Raw genomic sequence first — 19,630 nt, forward strand, 5'->3', positions numbered from 1 at the left:
GCCCTGGACGCATGCGCCGCATCGGGGCGCCTTTTACGACGCGTCGGCCAAGGTGCGCTTGGCGGCCAGAACGGAGGGAGCGCGGTGCGGGCGGCGGCGACGGGACTGAGAAGACGCGCGGGCGTCGGCGGCGCCATGTCGCACGGCCACAGTCACGGCGGGGGCGGCTGCCGCTGCGCGGCGGAACGTGAGGAGCCACCGGAGCAGCGCGGCCTGGCCTACGGCCTGTACCTGCGCATCGACCTGGAGCGGCTGCAGTGCCTCAACGAGAGCCGTGAGGGCAGCGGCCGCGGCGTCTTCAAGCCGTGGGAGGAGCGGACCGACCGCTCCAAGGTGGGCCTTCCCGGGCCTGGGGCGGGCGAGGCGGGGATCCGCGCGGGGCCTCGGGCCACCGGTCTGCTCTGACAACCTCATTCCTGGAGTTAAAAATGACAGCCCGGTTGCCGAGCGCTTTCCCGTGCCCATCTCCTGCCCGTCCTTCGGGAGCCGAACAGGATCGAATCTCCTCATTTTGCAGATAAAGGAACTGAGGCCCAGAGAGGGAAAGGGGTACGGCCAACGTTCTGTTCCGGGGCTTCTGTGGGTAGTGGGGGAGGATGGCCATGAGGGCGTCTTTCCTACCTTTTCACCACTAGTGCCGATGGCTGCCCGATCGTATCTCCTGGACACCGGCCTAGGGAGATGAAGCTTGTCCAAGCTAGAGCATTCACCATTGCGGGGTCGCAGAGCCATGTGAAAGTTTTGGACCTCACAGGCTCAGATCTTTGCACGCAGTTTCAGGGGCTTAGTCGGCCCTGGAAGTTCGTTCATGAGGTCCCCATCAAGAACCCTCTGGGTCTGGATGGTCGGTGGCTCTCAGCTTACCAACATCAAGTTAGTAAGTGCTAAAAACCGAGGGAGGTTGACTTCTTACTTGCATTGCACTCCAGTTGTAGAGCAGGGATAGAAGATACCTGAAATTGTAGGCTCTCAGCAAATATTTGTTGCTTTCTCCTCCCTCCTCCCCGTCCCCTCCAGTTTGTTGAAAGTGATGCAGATGAAGAGCTTCTGTTTAATATTCCGTAAGTATCTTCTTGGCGCTTGCCTCAGGCTAAATAGACTGTACCCAGTTGCTGTATCAGAACTCATTCCTTGGTTGTGTCAAGAACCATCTGTTCTAGAAACCAGGTAAATTACTGTGGTGGGTTTGAGGAAGAAAGCATCAGAGATTTCTTGGCGCAGACAAGAACGATATATTTGTTGAAGGATAACTGAAAACTCAAGTAAATTTCTTCGAACTGCAGAATGCCAGAGGCAGAAAAGATCTTAGAAATGATCGAGGATAAGTTGACACTTGAATAAACTGGAGCCCAGAAAGGGGAAGGGTCTTTCCCAGAGTCCGCAGAGGTTCATGCCCAGGTGACAGCCATCTCTTTTGCATTCTGGCAGATTTACAGGCAACGTCAAGCTCAAAGGCATCATTATAATGGGAGAAGATGATGACTCACACCCCTCTGAGATGAGACTGTAAGTGTCCAGGGCTTGTGCCCTCAAGACGCAGCTAGTTCTTTCTCTCTTCTTCTTATTCCAGGATAACACAATATTTTCTTTCTACTGGCCTTAATATCCCCCCCCCCACTGAAAAAATGTCAGCCTTGTTCTTCATCAGAATACACTTATCCTTTCCTGAATTATCGAGTTTTTAAGATTAAGTATCTTTGAGACCAACAGCTTGTCTTTTTTCAAAGTGCTTCTGTGGTACCAGTCATTCAGAGGGCATCCTATAACTGCCACTTGTTGATGACTTTGCAGTTTTCTTAAGAACCCACCTGCAGATCTCAAATGATTCTGGTCTTGGGGTTAGCATCAAAATTTCCCCTTGCTGTTTCATATGGTTTTAATCTCTGCGTGTGTTCTGCTGGCATGGAATTATTGTGCTTGAGCTTGTGTGGCCTTTAGTTAGCAAAATTCTGTATACCTCTTGCAACATTGGGTTTGTTGCCACCAAGGCTAGTGCTCCCTTTTTAACAATTTGCCTAAAAGAAGGGAAAACCACTATTATTTATTTACTTTTTAAGAGATTTTATTGTATTTATTTATTTATTTTGAGGGGGGAAGGCAGGCAGAAAGAGAGGGAGAGAAACATTAATGTGGGGGAGAGAGAGAGATACATGGATTAGTTGCTTCTCATGCGCTCCCTTACTGGGGACCTTGCTCACAACCCAGGCATGTGCCCTCACTGGGAATTGAACCAGCGACCCTTTGGTTTACAGGCCCGCACTCAATCTACTGAGCCACACCAGCCAGGGCTCAGCAAAACTTTATATAAAAATTTTTCCTCTGAAAAATTGATCAATATAAAACAGATTTAAGGAATTGACATTATTTTTTGAATGTTAGGAACATCAATTTTGTGGTTAAGAGTGGGCTCTGGGCCTTGGCTGGCGTGGCTGAGTGGATTGAGCGCCGGCCTATTAACCAAAAGGTTACCGGTTCAATTCCCAGTCAGGGCATGTGCCTGGGTTGCAGGCTAGGTCCCTAGTTGGGGGCCTATAAGAGGCAACCACACATTGATGTTTCTCTCCCTCTCTTTATCTCTCCTTTCCCCTCTCTCTAAAAATAAAAAATAAAATCTTTAAAAACATTTTAAAGAGTGGGCTCTTGAATAAACTGCTTGGGTTCAAATTCTCTCTGTACCACTTGCGTGACTTTGAGGCTGACTTTGTCTTCTCTGTACCTCAATTTTCTCTTGTTAAATGGCAATAGTAATAGTGTGAACCTCAAAGACTGTGTAGAGAATTAAAGGAGATAAAACATGTAAAGAGCCCTGGCTGGTGTGGCTCAGTGGATTGAGTGCCTGCCTATGAACCAAAGGTTGCCCCTTTGACTCCCAGTCAGGGCACATGCCTGGGTTGCGGGCCAGGGCCCCAGTTGGTGGTGTGCGCGAGGCATTCTATCATGTATCTGTTGCACACTGGTATTTTTCTCCTTTTCTTCCTCTCTTCCCTCTCTCTAAAAGTAAATAAGTAAAATCTTAAAAAAAAAAACATGTAAAGAGCTTAGAATGAGTCTAGAACACAGTAAGTGTCCAATTTTTGGAGAGCAGGTGCAAATACTTACATAGCCTTCAGTTTGAAGTACCTTACACATACTTTTTGAATCTAAGATGTCATGGATTGTGAAATGCACTGTTATTTTATCTACCATTAATAAAGGAAAAAATATTGCCTGTTTAACTATGACATGCCACTGAAACACCTAGAAAAGTTAAACTGAGAATTAAAATAGTGAAATTTGAACACAGACTACATGTTACATGATATTAAAGAATTCTTGTTAATTTTTGTGAAATGGTAAGATAGGTATTTTTTTAAGAAGTCTTTTTTCCTGGCTGGTGTAGCTCAGTGGATTGAGTGCAGCCTGTGAACCAAAGGGTCACCTGTTCCATTCCCCGTCAGGGCACATGCTTGGATTGTGGGCCAGGTCCCCAGTAGGGGGCGCATGAGAGGCAGCCAAATCTTTTTTTTTAAAAAAGAAGTCTTTTCTAGAGATACATACTGACATATTTATGAAGAAATGATGTTGGGATTGCTTTAAAATGTCAAGCACACACCCGGGCTGGAGTGGCTCAGTGGATTGAGTGCCAGCCTGTGAGTGGAATGGTCGCCAGTTTGATTCCCAGTCAGGGCACATGTCTGGATTGTGGGCCAGGTCCCCAGTAGAGGGCCCACGAGGGGCAACCACATACTGATGTCTCTTGCCCTCTCTCTCTCAAAATAAATAAATAAAAATCTTAAAAAATAAAATAAAATATCAAGCACAAACAAAATGGGGGTGGTAGGCAAAATGGGCATAATGTGAATTATTGAAGCTGAGTAGTAAGTATATGGAAATTCATTATATTCTTCTGGCTGCTTTGGTGTGTGTTTAAAAGGCAGCTATGCCCACCACTGTATTACCAATGCTTCACATTTTGAAATTGTTTGAAATTTTTTACAGTAAAATTTTTTTGGAAAGATGCCTTTCTCAGAGTTGATTAGGTTTTTATCTCTACATTAACTATATGGAATATGTACATCACTGTGCCCATTTTACAGATGAGGAAACAGACACAGAGAGGTTAAATCACTTCCCCAAAATTATACAGCTGGTAAGTGACAGAGTCAGTCTTTAAACCTAGGAAGTCTGGTTCCAGAGACACTGCTTTTTAACTGCAGGGCCCGGCGCAAATAGCACACCCCCTTTTTGTTACAAATCTTTATCACAAAATCATAAGCATGTAATTCTGTAACATAACAATATCACATTCAAGCACACCATGTGACATTTTAGGTGAAATGTTCAAATTAAAACTATAAATTATTGCACCCATATTATTACCCTACCAACCACACTCGAGCAGGCCTTACTTCTGCTGGACCCTGTACAGTGCTGTACTGCTTCTCAGAATGCTGCTCGTAAACGTTCACTATTATTATTCTGTGCCTCATTCTTAGAAACATTTTGAAGCAAACATTCGAGTTCTTAAATCATTTTGTTGCAGTTAAGTTCTAGGCTCCCTCCTACATGCGTGTGTTAATAAAATACTCTAGAGATTGTTGTGGGGAGGGCTGCGGCTCAGTCCTTTAGAATTTGTGAGTTAGGGTTAGATAGAGGAGGTGGTGGTTTCTTTGAACAATTTTTTCTTCACTAGCAGTTTTACTTGAGTTTCCGAAAGCCTTTTGTGAGTTTGCAGCCTTTTGTGCTCTTTTTAAAGCAGAAATTCCCCAAATGGTATTTTTTAAAGAATTGTAAGATGATTCAGTATATGGAATAATTTTGAACACAAAAAAATGTTTGAGTGAGGGGTTACCTAATCTTATCTCTTAACTCTGTTTAATATGTTCCTGCCAAGAGTAAGCTGCTTTATTTAAACATCCTCAGCTTGGTCTGAATGTGCTGAGTTGCTTATTTTCTCCATGCTTTGGCTGCGTGCGACCTAGTTTGAGCTCTCTCTTTGTGTATTGCTGCTCATGTGATCCTAACCCACTCAGAGATGCCATTGGCTTATGTTGCAATTTTCAGTCCTTCTTGGATTAAAGATATTTGTCTTTAAAAGCCAGTAAAATGCCATTTCCGAAATTTGATCCCTTTTTGATAGAAGTGGAGGCAGTTGAGTCAGTGGGAAGTTTGAAAAACTAAATAATGTGATATGCACGTTTCTTTATTTTCTTCCCTTTTCTCAGGTACAAGAACATTCCACAGATGTCCTTTGATGATACAGACAGGGAGCCAGATCAGACCTTTAGTCTGAACCGAGATCTCACAGGAGAATTAGAATATGCTACAAAGTAAGCGCTGGGCCTGTCTTCCACGCTCTGTGACTTGTTTTTGTTTTTGTTTTTATTTCAGGATTTATTTATTTTTTAACTGAATTTATTGGGATGACATTGGTTAATAAAATTTTGTAGGTTTTAGATGTTCCGTGACTCCTGAGGAAGAGCAGGTCGTCCCTCATTTGCAGAGTATGTGCATTAGCACTTGCTGGGCTTGCCATTTATTTTTGGCCGTCTCCTGCTCTCTCGGCGTCAGAAACAAGTTAAAACAGTGCAGGAAGCTTGATCCTTGGCTTGGTCAATTTTAGACGGAGATTGGATGCAAGCCATAGATTTGTTAACTTGTAAGCAGTTGGCAGATCTGAATGACCTCTGGGATGGTCTTAGGAAAGATGTTTTCAGAATTCCTGTGTGCATAGTTGGCTTATAGCAGGCCAAGTTACATGTGACCCCCTTATTTCTTCACTAGTTTTCTCTTTTTCCTAAGGGAGGTCAACAGAGAATCTCTCCTTGGTCATACAGCATTTCTTAACCCAGCTCCTTGAGGACAGGGGCAGTGTTGACTCATTTTTCTGTCCCTGTCGCCTTGGACAGGATCTGGCAAATGCTTGGTAAATGTTCATGGACTCCATTGCTTGTTCAAAGGAGAAGAATGAGAAGTAATGCCCCAAGAATGTCCTCTGACATTTACCTGGGTTTTACCACAAGCTGGAGCAGGAATTGTTGTTTTTGACGTTACGGTGAGATGTTCATTGAACTCTAACCTATGTCTTCTCTCTCCACTCTTTTTGTCCTCTAGGATATCTCGTTTTACAAATGTCTATCATCTCTCGATTCATATTTCAAAAAACTTTGGAGCAGATACCACAAAGGTCTTTTATATTGGCCTGAGAGGAGAATGGACTGAGGTGAGACGGGGTTGGAGACGCCCGTGCCCTCTCAGTGAGGGTGCGTGTGCATCTGCATGTGGTGGGGGGGGGGGCTCTGAGGACAGGAAGAGGAGCGAGTTGAGCCCTTAACTGCTCTCAGTCTGCTTACACTTTTTTTTGGTTTTATCACTGTAAACTCTCACTTCAGAGGCTGTAAGTATTTTTTAAGGGAGTTTGAAATAATACAGGTGATATCAGTTCAGTTTTTCACTTTAAAATTGTGTCCTCGGTCAACGTTTTTTTTCACTCAACATTTTTGATAACCTGTCTTATTGCAGGCATCAGAGATAAAATGACAGACAAGATGCACGAGGTCCTCTCACGGTGCCTCCAGTGTAGTGAGGGAGTGGGTCTTCTAAGTTGTGGGGTGAATGATCGGTAATGATCTTTGCAGCCTTCTCAGATTGAAAGTGTCAGAAGGAGGAAGAGATTAGGTGATGACTTCTAGAAATGGACCCCAATAAGGACAACTCCAGTGTGTCTTCTGGAAAATGGCCAGCTGACCTAGCCCTTCAATTTTCTTGCAGTTTCGCCGACACGAGGTGACCATCTGCAATTATGAAGCATCGGCCAACCCAGCAGACCACAAAGTCCATCAGGTTACCCCACAGACACACTTCATTTCCTAAGGGCTGGCCAAGGCTCCCACCGAGGCCCAGAGTCAGTGAAGATGTATGCCAACCTGTGGGGAAAGACAAAGAGATGGGGCTCCTCAGCCTTTGCCAAGCTTTGCCTTTGAGGCTTGCTGTGGAAACTTGGCCTGTGGAAGACACCACACCAGCGGGAAGGTTGTGTGGGTGCCAAGGGACAATCATGGTTCTCTAGGGCCCTGTAGGAACTGGGTCTTGGTTTGCTCAGCATCTGGCAGTCATGGATAATGCCTGCCTTTCCAGTCAGTGTGGCCATGGGGTTCCAGGTGTCTTGTTTTGTGGCAGGATTTTTGTGTGACTTTTTTTTAATGGAAACTACTCCTGGGCTGCAGCAAACTGTGAAGCCTCAAGATTATGTTCATATTAGCCACCAGGGGGTCTCCAACTAGAAATACTTGTCCCTGCTTGTTCTTCTCCCTGTCGTCATTCAGCACTCTTGTCAGGGTGCCCAGCTTGGAGTTGTCTGTCATGCACTAGTGTCGCATGGTTACAGCTGGAAGAGTGGGACTGATGATGCTTAATTAATAGCTTGAAGAGAAGGTCTTTTTTCCTACTGCCTAGGTAAGCAGCCCAGGGAGAACATGGCCACCTCATTTCTGTGTTTGTGGGTATCTGGTCAAGGTAAGATCCTCAGTGTTTATTAGCTTCTAGTTTTGTAAGCCCAGTGCCAGAATCTGGAGACCTCAGTTCTTCTGTCCATGGCTTTTTATTCACTGTGATTAATACGCTTCCTAATAAATCCTTGCCAGACTTAATATTTGTGTATTCTTTTGAGTTCTTGATAGTGCTGGTGAGACTTTTACTTTACTGGGAACTGTATGTAACTTTGAAATTTGTTGTTTTAGACCAGGTAGACAGTAAATGTAAATAAGGGGGAACAGGTTTGGGATCTCATCAGAAGAAATGAGAGCGAGGAGAGTAAGTGAGCAGCACCTGTAGTCTGAGGGTAGACTGAAGACTTTGGGCTTGAATTTGGAGTCAGGACAGAAATTGGAGAGAATATAAGTTATCCACAAAGAGGATTTCAAATAGTCGGTATTCTCTCCCTCGAAGAAAATAGTAGTTGGTAATAGGCATTAGTTTTGAATCTAATCCTCTTGGGAGAACTCGTCAGGGTCTGGCCCACATTGTTGGGAGGATCCACCCACTTTTGTCCAGCCTGTCCTAGGTAAAGCCTGCCGCCACCAAGCTTTGTGGAGCCTCAGCCTTTCTAAAATTCAGGTCTGAAACCAACCAGAATGTAAATGCAGTTCTCGATGCACTCAGGGTCCTACTTCTCGGCCTCTTTATTTCTATTGGGTCTATTTGAGATAAGAATAAAAAGATTAACTTTTGATTTGGAGTGGGGGGAAACATAAGTGGAATAACAAATCGATGTTTCTATTCCTCTCTCAAAAGTCAATAAATAAAAAATTAAAACATCAGAGCAGAATATTCCTTCTTTAATTCTTCTAATTGAAGCAGTAACCACAGGCAGCCCCTGAAGACTTTGCTGAAAGTGTCAGGTGATGAGCAGAAGGGCTGGTTCATTTTTCCATGAGAGATCCAGCAGGGATTCTGTTGAGAGTGGGAACAGCTGTGTGGTCTCCACCCGCTCATCCCCTTTCTGGTCCTGGGTCCTGGGTCCTGGGTCCTTGGCTTGCTGTGGTCCCCTGGACCTGAAGCTTTCCTGCTCAGAATCCTTTGTCTCTGACCTGTTGAGCACTTAACACCAAACTGCCTCTTACCCTGGGAAAAAGTGCTCTGTTGAACTTCAAAGTTTACTGCTGCTAGAAGACAAACTAGTACAGGTTATGCTGAAAGAATGGGTCCTGAGCTGCTAGGAGAAGAGCATGATTCATTTCCTGTTGGCAGATGCCCACGTACTCATTCTCCCAGGGACGTGGTACTTCAACTCACTCTGCTTCCCCTTTCGGCCTCTCCGTGGACCCCGATCCGCATTTCCACTTGACCAGTGCAGCAAGGAGCAGAGGGTGCCTCTGGTGCCCAGCAGAAGCCCTTTTTGTTCTCAGTAACTGAAGCTCATCGATAGTGGTATTTTGTGCACTGCCTTCCTGGCGTTGCTTGTCCGGGGCAGAGCTGAAACAACACTGCCCAGGCCTGTCCAGCTGTCCTGCCACGTGGCTTGTGTTATTTTCCCAGGGTTCTTTTTAAGAGTCATTAAGGCCTCACACTGATTTTATGTGTATTAAGCATTTCCGCATGACCTCATTTGCGCCTACCAGCAAAGCTGTGAAGTAGGCATGGTGGTTATTATCACCATTTTATAGCCCAGAAAGCAGGTCCAGAGAGGTAGCATTACAGTGTAATCCTGAGATTGCTGTTTACTTCCCCTCCCTGGGCCTGTTTCCTCAACTTTAAAATAAGGCTGGAGGAGTAGATGGTCTCTAGGGATCTTTAAGGATTCCATCCATGACCCTGGGTTAGGGCATGAAAGCCAATGGTGGATACCCAAGACCCTAATCATGAGGATGGGAAGGTGGGAAACTTCATGCTCTTGTGAGTAATGCCTCTCGCTCCGGATAGCCTTTCTCCAGGAGGGGCGTGGGCGGTGGCAGCAAATGGGAATCTCGGATGCACTGTCTGAATTTTGCAGGTGACTCTGGGGCTTAATTATGGGGAGTGGCCCCACAGTATCCAACATGGCAACTCCTATCTGGTGAGAGCCCGAAGCCCCCTTCCGGGTTCCGTACCGCTGGCCAGGCCACTTCCGGTAGCGCGATGGCTGGGTTCCCGGGACTCGAACGGAAGTTCCGGCGGGGGCGGTGGAGGGGGAAGAGTGTGTCTGTGCCGGAGAAAGAGGAGAATCGCCCGAGAGGTCTCGAAAGCCGCACGGAGTGAAGGTACCGTGGTTCCCCACCCGCAGGCAGAGCAAGGGCCCTGGGAGAGACTGGACCACAACGAGGGTCCCGGCGAATGGGGAGGGGGAACCGCAATTGTGAGAGGTGGGGGGGGGGTGGGGAGTGAGGTGTAAGGAGGCGCTGGCCAGTCTTGGGGACTTTGGGCGTAAAGAGGGGTAAGAAGTGGGGGTCCGGATGTGATGAGAGGGACTTTTTGGATCGAAACTGGAAGATCTCATTGTGGGGCGGGGGCTCCCCAGGGTCGAAGGTAGACTGCCACTCGGTGGGCAGGAGCGGGTCCTGGGTCAAGGTAGAAAATGTCACCGTAGGGAGGGGCGGCCCTTAGAACAGAAGTTTCCATTATAGGGAGTGGGAGACCCTGGGTCGGGTGGAAAGTTTTTGTGATGAGGAGGGAGACCCTAGGTCAGGGTGGGGTTCCACTCCCCGTGAAGTGGGGAACTCGGGTGAGAGGTGGAAATCGCTCAGTAGGGAAGGAAAGGAATCCCAGCTTAGAAAGAAAAGTGTATTCTCTTGCAGGAAGAGGGACCCTAGGGTCAGAGGTGAGGGGTCCCACTGTGGAGAGGTGCACTCGGGATCAGAAATGGAAAGAGGAAGCTAGTTGGGAGGGTGGGAGCTGCTGGGAAGGGTAGGCACTTACTGGCAGGTAGCAGAAGCTTCTGGGTAGTTTGAAGGATGCTAAGGATGGTGAGGAGCCAGCCAGCCTGACATTCTTTTGTGTGTTTGGGTGTCCCAGAGTGTGGTCAAGCTGGGGGACCCATTTGAAGTCCCACTGAGGCGGACACGGGCAGCCCAGGGGCTCTGGGAATGGCTGGGCCAGAGACTGCTATGAAGGCTGGGTGGGGGCTGGATGGGTGAGAAGTTGGAGAAAATGTGTGTGGGGTGGGGATGGGGGAGTAGAAGCTGGAAGCTTATTTCTCTGCCATTTTTCTCCCCTTCATTTCCCGGTAGGGCTGGGATTTGGGGAGGAAGGGACCCGGAGGCTCAAGAGAAGGGGCGAGATTAGAGAGCTGGCAGGAGGCAGCTGCCTGCTTAGGTGAGGGGAAGGCTGCAGGGGACGTCCTGGCTCCCTTCCCCCACAGCCCCTAAACCCTGCCTTTTGCCCATTTCCAGCAAGTTCAGGCTGTGTGGTGACCAGTACCAGGGGCACTAGAGGGGGAGCCTCTGCTTCTCATCTCTAGAACAGAGGCAAACTTTCTACTTGCTGTAGCTGGGGATTTCTTGTCTTCCTTTTCTGTGTGCCCGGGACAAAACCTGGGGTGCTGCGAGGGCCCTGGGTTTGAGGCTCTGCCCTTGTGTCAGGAGCCTCTCCCCTGCCCCGGCTTGCCCTTGACCAGTCCCCTGAACTTGCACAGGCCCCAGCCTGGAGCCCTGCAGTGTATGTGTGGTAACACCATGTCTGTGCCCCTGCTCACCGATGCTGCCACTGTGTCTGGAGCTGAGCGGGAAACGGCTGCGGTAAGGGTCCTCGCCCACCCACAGAGGCCCCCAGGCCAGCGGGGGAACTGGCCAGAGGAGTATGGGAAAAATGGTTGTGGTAGTGATGAGAAGGGAGCGGCCTAGAGCCAGCGGGTGGGGGGTGGATAATGACCTGTTCGCCTGCTACCTGAGTTCCCCCCACGTCCATCCGTGGGGAACAGAGAGGGGTGGCCAGAAGTTAGAGGACAGTGGGAAATTACAGCAAGATGGTGATGGTGGCCCTCTTCTCCATTTCTCCATCTTTCGTTCTCTCCAAGGTTATTTTTTTACATGGACTTGGAGACACAGGGTGAGTGAGCTGGGGAGTGGGTGTTCCCTGGGAGGTGGGGCCTGGCCCAGTGGGCAGGGCTGGCGAGGCCTGTGCCCGCCTTTTCTTCCTCTCCACAAGGGTGCCTTTTCTCCCTTCCCTCCTACAGGCACAGTTGGGCTGACGCCCTCTCCACCATCCGGCTCCCTCACGTCAAGTACATCTGTCCCCATGCGTGAGTGTCACCCTAGCGACGGAGGGGCTGAGGATGGGAATCAGATGTGGGGGTGGTGATCTGGTGGTCCCATGTCTATTCTCTCCTGCCAGCTGCATCCTGGGGCCTGGGCCCAGGGCAGTCAGAAGTGTCATTTTCAGCCTTTACTCCTGTGGAGCCCCCAGGAATGGGGTCCAGCCCCAGCCCAAAGTCTCCTAGACCTGAGTCCTTCTAGAACCAGGACCCCCTGTTCCCCTTCCCCAAATACTCACCGGCTGAGCTGGAATCCTGGCGAGCTGAGTGCTAGGCTGTGCTTCTCTTATCTCTACTGCTGATGCTTTAACCACAGCTTCCAGCCCCACGTGGCAGGTTGCCTGGCAACACCTTAAACACAGTCACTGCCTGCCTGGAGGGGGCAGAGGAGGGAGGGGCCCCTAGGGGCTGCTCTGCCCCCTCCTGGGCTCACTGCTATGGCTTCCTCGTCCCTCTGGAGCATGATGGCCCTTGTTGCTGTCTTCCCCAGGCCTCGGATCCCCGTGACACTCAACATGAAGATGGTGATGCCCTCCTGGTGAGTTTGGGGAGTGGTGGAATGGGAGCTGAGGGAGCTCTAGGGGGCTGGCTGGGGTCTTCCTGTAGCTGCCAGTGCCTCTGTCTCCCAGGTTTGACCTGATGGGGCTGAGTCCGGATGCCCCTGAGGACGAGGCTGGCATCAAGAAAGCAGCAGAGAATAGTAAGGCCCCAGCTCCTCCTCAGCGTGCTCCCTCCTCCCGCCCCCACCCTCCAGGAAAACGTTGGGCGGTACCTTCCTCTGCTCTCTTCCTGGGGCCCCTCTAGCAGCTTCCCCCACCCATTCTCCCCCCTCCCCTCCAGTAAAGGCCTTGATTGAGCACGAAATGAAGAATGGGATCCCTGCCAATCGGATTGTCCTGGGAGGCTTTTCCCAGGTGAGGGGGGAGAGAGGGCGGTGGGGGGTGGGTAGGTGAGCTGTGCCCTCTTGACTGACTTCTCATCGTCCCCGCCCTCCAGGGTGGGGCCCTGTCCCTCTACACCGCCCTCACCTGCCCCCACCCTCTGGCTGGCATCGTGGCGTTGAGCTGTTGGCTGCCTCTGCACCGGGCCTTCCCCCAGGTGAGCATCTCCGTGACCCCTCTCCTGCCCTTTGAGTCTCCTTGTGGCCTGGGAATTGTGTGCTCACGCACTGGTGTTGCCCTCTGAGTCGTGTCTGACCCGCAGGCAGCCAACGGCAGTGCCAAGGACCTGGCCATCCTTCAGTGCCACGGGGAGCTGGACCCCATGGTTCCCGTACGGTTTGGGGCTCTGACGGCCGAGAAGCTCCGGTCCGTTGTCACACCTGCAAGGGTCCAGTTCAAGACTTACCCAGGTGTCATGCACGGCTCCTGTCCTCAGGTCAGTGGTGAAAGACCCCTTCCTGCTCCTGCCCCTCTTCTTCCTCCCTCCAACCAGGAGCCTCTCACAGTCCCCCCTTCTTCCAGGAGATGGCAGCTGTGAAGGAGTTCCTTGAGAAGCTCCTGCCTCCCGTCTAACCAGAGTTGCTGGCCCCCAGCGCAGTTCCCCCAGCTCATAGGGGACCTAGCACGCGTGGCACCATCTTGGATCTGAGCCGGTCGAGCCCCTGTCCCCACCTTCCCTGACCTATCCTCTTCCCACAGGCCTCTGGGGCAGGTAGGCCGAGGCCTAGCCAGGCCGTCCTTCCTGGCTGTAGTCGCCTGGCTGCCTGCAGTAGGGGTTGGGCTGCTTTCTTCTCCATTGCCCTGGAGGTGGGCCCCCGGCAGCAGTATTGGAGGGGTTGTAGGCAGCGGGAGAAGGGGCCCAGCCGCTGACCCACTCACTCAGGACCTCACTCACTAGCCCCGCTTTGGGCCCCCTCCTGTGACCTCAGGGTTTGGCCCAAGGGGCCCTCCCAGGCCCCATCTACCCCCTCCCAGCTGATTCTGCCCAAGATAATCGTATGTCTCTCCCGCCTCCACTCCAGCTGCTTCTCAATCATGAATGTGTCTGTGACCCCAGGCCCCCTCGCTGCTGTGGGCTGCCTGCCCCTGGGCAGTGTTGGCGAGGGGGCAGAGTCCGAGGAGGGGGCCGTCCTTCAGCCCTTTCTGACTCGGGGGCTGGACCCTGTCTCCCTGCCGCCTTCCCCGCAGGCCTGGAGCCTGCAGGGCTGGACCGAGGCTCAAGGTCTCCCCCAGTGGTGTCGCCCTCACGTTGTCCCCACTCTAGGGCCAGGGGAGGTGGGGGAGGAGTTGTGTCTCGTCTTCTGTCTCCATGTGGGTTTGGGTGTTTTTCTTGTCGTGTCCTGGATTCCGATAAAATTAAAGAAATTGCTTCAACTCTCAGGCCTGGCTGGTTCTATCCAAGGGGTAGGGAGAGACCACGTGTGAGGAAATGCTCTAGCATAAGAAAACCTTTTATTTTAAATATTTTGGAGAGTGCCTTCGTAACAGTATAAATTAGTGCCTGGGAGCAGGGTGTTGTCGTCTCAGGGCCCCACCTCCCCCACTCGCTTCTCGGTGATGTTGGTGGGCCCTGTGTTCCCAGACCCTGCAGAGGCGAAGAGTCAGAGACCCCTGCCTCCTGATCCGTGGAGCCCGTGGCCTCATGCCTGTGGGCTGAACAGGCCTGCTGGGGTTTGAGGTAGGGCAGGCGCTGAGGCCCCTGCGTTCTTGCCAGATGCTGGCGAGCAGGCAGTTGTTTCTGTTTTCTGGTTTGTGGTAGGAGAGGGTGTCAGACCTGCGTGCTGAAGCCTGAGGGGTTCTGCTTCTGCCAGCGCCATAGATCCTCACCTGTGATAGGGTGAGGCGTGTGGTCAGGATGCATACGAATGCAGGGCCGCCACCACCTCGGGGCACATCCAGGCCCAGCCATTCCCTCCTGGCCCCTGGCTGTCTCCCGGGGGTCGGGCTAGCACTCACACATCCTGTCCAGCCCTAAGGCTGCTGTCCAGCCCAGCTCCCGGAGGGCCAGGCTCGGGTCGGCGTAACAGGCAGCCACGTCCCCTTCCCGCCGTGCCACCACCTTGTATGGGATCTGCAAGAGAGGGGACAGTCGTAGCTTGGCTGAGCCAGCTGTGGCCTCACCCAGCCAGCTTCTGACTAGACCCTCAAGGCATGGAGACCAGGGCCGGATCTCGTGCAGGCACACGGCGCTAAGGCAGGCTGAGTAGCAGTGGCAGCGCCCCCTCAGGTAGGCTAGTGGGAGGGGCCCGGTCTCCTTGCCGGGAGTCAGGGGAGTGGGACAACGCGGAACAGCACAGACGCCCACCTTCCTCCCGGAGGCCTTCTCCATGGCGTGGACCATCTGCAGCACCGAATAGCCCGTGCCCGTTCCCAGGTTGTAGATCTGCCCGGGAGAGAACAGGTGCTGTGGAAGGGGCTGACCTAACCACTGCTTTGGGCCCCATTTTCCCAGAACTCCACCTCCCTTCCCTCGCTCTCCTTTCTCTCCCTACCCGGCAGCCACACTGCTCTTTCAGTTTCCTCAGGGCCGCGATGTGGCCCTTGGCCAGATCCACCACGTGGATGTAATCCCGGACGCCTGCGGAAGAGTTGTTGGTTGGGTGGGAGGGCTCAGTATAGTCTATGCCACCTCAGTCTCCCTCGCGGCTCCCACTCCTGGACCCTCATCCTAGGCTCACCTGTGCCATCCTCTGTGTCATAGTCATTGCCAAAGACATTCAGTGCTTCCCGTCGCCCAATCGCCACCTGGGGTGGAGGTCAGGTCAGCTCTTCCCAGGCCCTCAGCACCAGCTGTACCCTTAAAACCTAGGGCAACCCCCGTCCCTCCCCTTCTTCCTTACCTGGGAGACATAGGGCATGAGGTTGTTGGGGATGCCCTGAGGATCCTCACCAATGCGGCCCGAGGCGTGGGCGCCTGTGGGGTTGAAGTAGCGCAGCAGCACCGCGTTCCAGGTCTGTGGGACACAGGTCAGGGGGCGGGGCGAGGGTGCAGGCTGTGTCCCAACTCAACCCGGAGCCCTTTACCTCTCGTCCCCATGCCTGTTGTCTATCCCTACAACAGGGCCAGAGGACTGGGTCCTCCCCCAGGCGCTGTGACCTTGGGCAGTTGCTGCAGCTTCCTGAACCCTAGCTTCCTCCGTGGGGGTTGCCTCGGATCCCATCCTCGGATTCATGGGGGCAGAGCCAGGGCTGGGTTCCCTCACCTTGTCTGCCTGGCACAGGTCCCGGATCATTTCCTCGATGAAGAACTTGGATTTGCCGTAGGGGTTGGTACAGCCACCCGTGGGGTGGGCCTCGTCCAGGGGCAGGTACTGGGGGTTCCCATACACAGTGGCTGAGCTGCTGAATACCAGGCTCTTCACTCCGTGGGCTCTCATGATCTGGCCGTGGGGGGGAGGTGTCAGTGGCCTCTGCCTCCCGTGTTATTCCCAGCCCCTTACTCCTTCACCGGTGGGTGGGGCCGAGGTACGGGCACTCCCATTTACAGATGGGGAGACCGAGGCTGAGAGGTAAAGAAAGACATGTGTCCAAGGTGATACAACTTTGGGCCCTGCCTGACCTGACCCCCTTACTCACTGTGTTTGGCACTGCCCACCTGGCAAGGGGCCCTCCCAGTGCCTGTGTCCTTGCCCCACATCTCACCTCCAGGAGCTGGATGGTTCCTGTCAGGTTAACTCTGTAATAGTCCAGAGGCTTCTGCACTGACTCGCCCACAGCCTTGAGTCCCGCAAAGTGGATGACTGCCGTAAAGCTGTGCTGCAGGCACAAAACCGGGTCAGACGCTGCTGCACAGGCCCTGGCCCATGGCAGTGCCCTATGCCTGCCTGCCAGCTCCCCACCTTCTTGAAGAGACGTTCCAGGGCTGCCTGGTCCAAGATGTCCATCTCCTCAAACTCCAAAGAGCGGCCTGTCAGCTCCTGAACTCTCTGCAGGCTCTCAGGCATGGAACCCCCTCCTGGTTGGGCACACGGAGGCCATCACAGTCAGAGGAGGTGGGGTCCTGGGGACTAGCCAAGATACACACCCCCTGAAGGTGGAACCCAAGGTTTTCCTTCCGACCCTCCCAGAAGCCCCAGGCCCACCCCCGCACTCACCACGGATGGCATTATGGAAGTTGTCGATGACCACAGGCGAATAGCCCGCCTCCAGCAGCTCCAACACTGTGTGGCTGCCAATGTAGCCAGCCCCACCCGTTACCAGCACCTTCTCTGCCATCGCACCTGGTCCAGGACACAGAGTCTCAGAGGTGGCTCGCACTGGCCACTCAGGGCCTCCCCCCAACAGAAATCTGGCCTCGGAGGGAGGCAGTGGTGTGTCCCAGTTAACAGGGCGGCTCTGAGGTCAGCCCTGGTCCAAGCTTGGATACCATCACTTTCTGGCCTTAGAGATCACTTACCTTCTCTTTGCCTCAGTTTCCATCTCTATAACATGGGACTTACTGTACAAATGCCATGTGATAGTGTAAGAGTTAAATGAGGTGATTTTAAAGGCCTGTCACATGGTACAGGTGGGGAGACTGACATACGTGCTGTGTTTTCTAGACCTAACTGGCCCTGGGTTGGGAAGGTGGAATCTAAGGCTCCACAGTTCTTCCCCAAGGAGTCTGCGAACTGAACAGTCTGGGCAGAAGCCGATATGGCAGCAGCACTGGAACTCGAAGCGCCCAGGAAGGGATTCTGCCTGCTCAGACTCAGGCCTTCCCAGTCCCTCTGCCACTAGGTATAAACCGGCTCCTGGGCTCCAGCTGTACACAACACCCCTGCCTTACTCTCCCTTCAGGGTCAAATGGGAGGAAGCAGGAAACTTACCAGCCAGCCTCAGGGTGGGGTCCTTTGCCAGGCAGGCTGAGCCCAGCTCTGAGGCTGCAGCGCTGCTTTCCTGGCATTGGCCCCACCCGACCCAGGTCAGCCAGGCTGGCCAAGCCTCTGCCCCTGCCTGGCCCAGTAGGAGCACTCGCAGTTTGGAGCTTAGGATACCGCCCAACTTTAGGCAGCACTGAGCTGGCCGGTGTAGACGTGGCCCTGGCGCCTAGTCCACTGCCAGGTGTGCACCCCGCCTTGAACAAACTCCGCGGGCAGTGGGGGGAGGGGGTGGAAGCCCCAAACACTGAGTTCTTTCATTCGGGGCGGCCCTGCTAGAAGCTGCTCTCCTCCAGGCTGCCTCAATTGCCTCCAGGGTTCATCCAGCTCCAACCAATTTGGCGGAGCGCCCTCGGTGTACCGGGCACTTTTGCATTATTTTCCTGAATTCTCCCAGTATCCTGATGAGGCAGGTATTATCACTGGCACTTTACAGACCAGAGTACTAAAGTTAGACTAAAGTAATTTGCCTGCTGTCACACAGTTAGTGATATGTGGACTAGAATCAGGACCTCCAGGCTCCCAGGCCCGCCCCTAACCCAAGCGGTTCACCCTTCCCCCAGCTGCTTCCCGCTGGACTCTGCTCCGGATGTCGAAGCCTCTCCTACCCCCATCCCTCTGAGGTCCACGCACTGTGCGGATCTCCAGAAAGTGGTCGCCGAGGGTGCCCTGCGAGGCAGGAAGGTTGGTGAAGCGAACCCGCCCCGGGCCCCAGCTGTCGCCTCCTCGGTTTTTCCAGTCTGCATAATGGGTGGGAGGGGGCGCTGGGTCTCGGGTCGTGGCTAGAAGGGGGCCGCGCAACGCGTCCCTGGACTTGGAATGAATGACCCCGGGCCGCCCCAGCCGTGGCAGCTGGAGCAGTCCGCCCTGGCGATACTCTGCCCAGAACACAGCCCGGCCCCCAAAACTCTCGCCCGCTCCCAGTAGACCACCCGGCCCCTCGCTAGCCCGACAGTCCGGCCCCACATTCCCTTCCCGAACCTGATAGGGACTGCCCGTCCCACGCTGCCTCTAGCGTTGCCGCCTCCGGCGCCTCGGTCCCTTTAAGAGCAGACAGCCCGCAAGGTACCGCCCTCTCACGCCCTCAGGGGACGCGTCACTCGGGGAGACGGCAGTACGGGGCGCCGGGAGGACAAAACGAGCTGGGGATTGAAGAGCGCGCCCCTACAAAGACCAGCAGTGGGCAGCACAGTCCAGTGCCAAGGTAGCCCGCAGAAAGAAGACGCGGACAGACTCGGGCCTCGGAGCCGGAGCCGAGAGGCGGCGATCCGTTCTAATGGAGAGTGCTCCGGGTTTCCGCGCCACGATCGAGCGCTCGTACCGACCCCTGGAAACAGGCAGAGAGCAGCGCCCCGGGAGATGGGGCTCCTAGCTCACCCGCAGGTTTTTCAAGCTTTTTGTATCTGCTAAACCCTTTCTTCAGGGTGAGCCTTGCATGAACACACAACCGTGTGGAACGAAGGCAGTTTTAAGGGGCGGCGCTGATCGAAGGGAACGGTGTGCGTTGCCTTAGAAGCGGCAGGTGCTGGGGAGTCTAGCTCCAAAACCTACCCAAGAACTGGAAGCTAAAGTAGGAACTCCGTGCCGATTGCGCTCAGCCTTCACACAGAGCTGAGAATGGTTTGCCTGCACCCTGCCTACCACAGTGGATTAGAAAATGGTCATGTTTCAGTTTAATATAAAGGTATGGCTAGGGAATGATGTGTATAAAAAGGCATGTCATACTGTGTGATGAAACCAGAGCCAGTAAATAAATGCACAAGTGTTTCCCCAAACCTGGAATGGCCAAGGACGACTGACGGCTGGCAGAGCCTGACATACAAAGAGCCAAGCACACCGGCTCCAGCCCAGACCCAGAGGAGCAGATGGCCCCTGCTGCCTGCGAGAGAGCCTGTGCAGCAGCCCTGGTCAGAGCCAAGGGCCTCAGAAACAGCCTTCTCAGGGCATTCTGGCCAGCCCTGAGCAAGCCCAAAGCCACCAGTTTCCAGTCACTGTAGATTTGGGGGTCAGGTGGGGAAACGGAGAATGAATCCAGAGATGAATAGTCTGCGTTTACCTCTCAGAGTGCAAATAAAGACGTTTTATCCCCCACGCCCCCTCAAATATACACATATCTGCAGGATCCT

General features: G+C 52.9%; 3 protein-coding genes and 1 long non-coding RNA gene across 4 annotated transcripts; 3 read left to right on the forward strand and 1 right to left on the reverse strand.

Moving 5' to 3' along the window:
- The first annotated feature begins 31 nt into the window (after positions 1-31).
- On the forward strand, positions 32-7,628 carry PITHD1 (PITH domain containing 1). The gene is made up of 6 exons (XM_045860019.1): positions 32-333; positions 1,018-1,061; positions 1,429-1,506; positions 5,205-5,309; positions 6,094-6,202; positions 6,751-7,628. The coding sequence occupies exons 1-6, from the start codon at positions 136-138 to the stop codon at positions 6,850-6,852; spliced, it is 636 nt and encodes a 211-aa protein (XP_045715975.1). The 5' UTR covers positions 32-135; the 3' UTR covers positions 6,853-7,628.
- Positions 7,629-9,578: 1,950 nt separating this feature from the next.
- Positions 9,579-14,025, forward strand: LYPLA2 (lysophospholipase 2). The gene is made up of 10 exons (XM_045859038.1): positions 9,579-9,716; positions 11,087-11,189; positions 11,468-11,499; positions 11,627-11,692; positions 12,195-12,242; positions 12,334-12,404; positions 12,545-12,618; positions 12,701-12,802; positions 12,908-13,081; positions 13,168-14,025. Exons 2-10 carry the CDS (start codon positions 11,112-11,114, stop codon positions 13,216-13,218), a joined length of 696 nt encoding a protein of 231 aa, XP_045714994.1. The 5' UTR covers positions 9,579-9,716; positions 11,087-11,111; the 3' UTR covers positions 13,219-14,025.
- Positions 14,026-14,078: 53 nt separating this feature from the next.
- Positions 14,079-18,551, reverse strand: GALE (UDP-galactose-4-epimerase). The gene is made up of 11 exons (XM_045858958.1): positions 18,486-18,551; positions 16,740-16,865; positions 16,485-16,600; positions 16,288-16,401; positions 15,849-16,025; positions 15,486-15,599; positions 15,324-15,390; positions 15,138-15,223; positions 14,951-15,028; positions 14,602-14,716; positions 14,079-14,472 (listed from the first exon to the last, which is right to left on the reverse strand). Exons 2-11 carry the CDS (start codon positions 16,858-16,860, stop codon positions 14,414-14,416), a joined length of 1,047 nt encoding a protein of 348 aa, XP_045714914.1. The 5' UTR covers positions 16,861-16,865; positions 18,486-18,551; the 3' UTR covers positions 14,079-14,413.
- LOC123831773 lies at positions 18,111-19,595 on the forward strand. The gene is made up of 2 exons (XR_006787961.1): positions 18,111-18,188; positions 18,593-19,595. It is a non-coding gene; the product is annotated as an uncharacterized LOC123831773 (long non-coding RNA).
- Positions 19,596-19,630: the final 35 nt, after the last annotated feature.

Source organism: Phyllostomus hastatus, unplaced genomic scaffold (genome assembly GCF_019186645.2).
Source record: "Phyllostomus hastatus isolate PE091 unplaced genomic scaffold, TTU_PhHast_1.1 phas_scaffold_182, whole genome shotgun sequence".
Taxonomy (NCBI): Eukaryota; Metazoa; Chordata; class Mammalia; order Chiroptera; family Phyllostomidae; genus Phyllostomus; species Phyllostomus hastatus.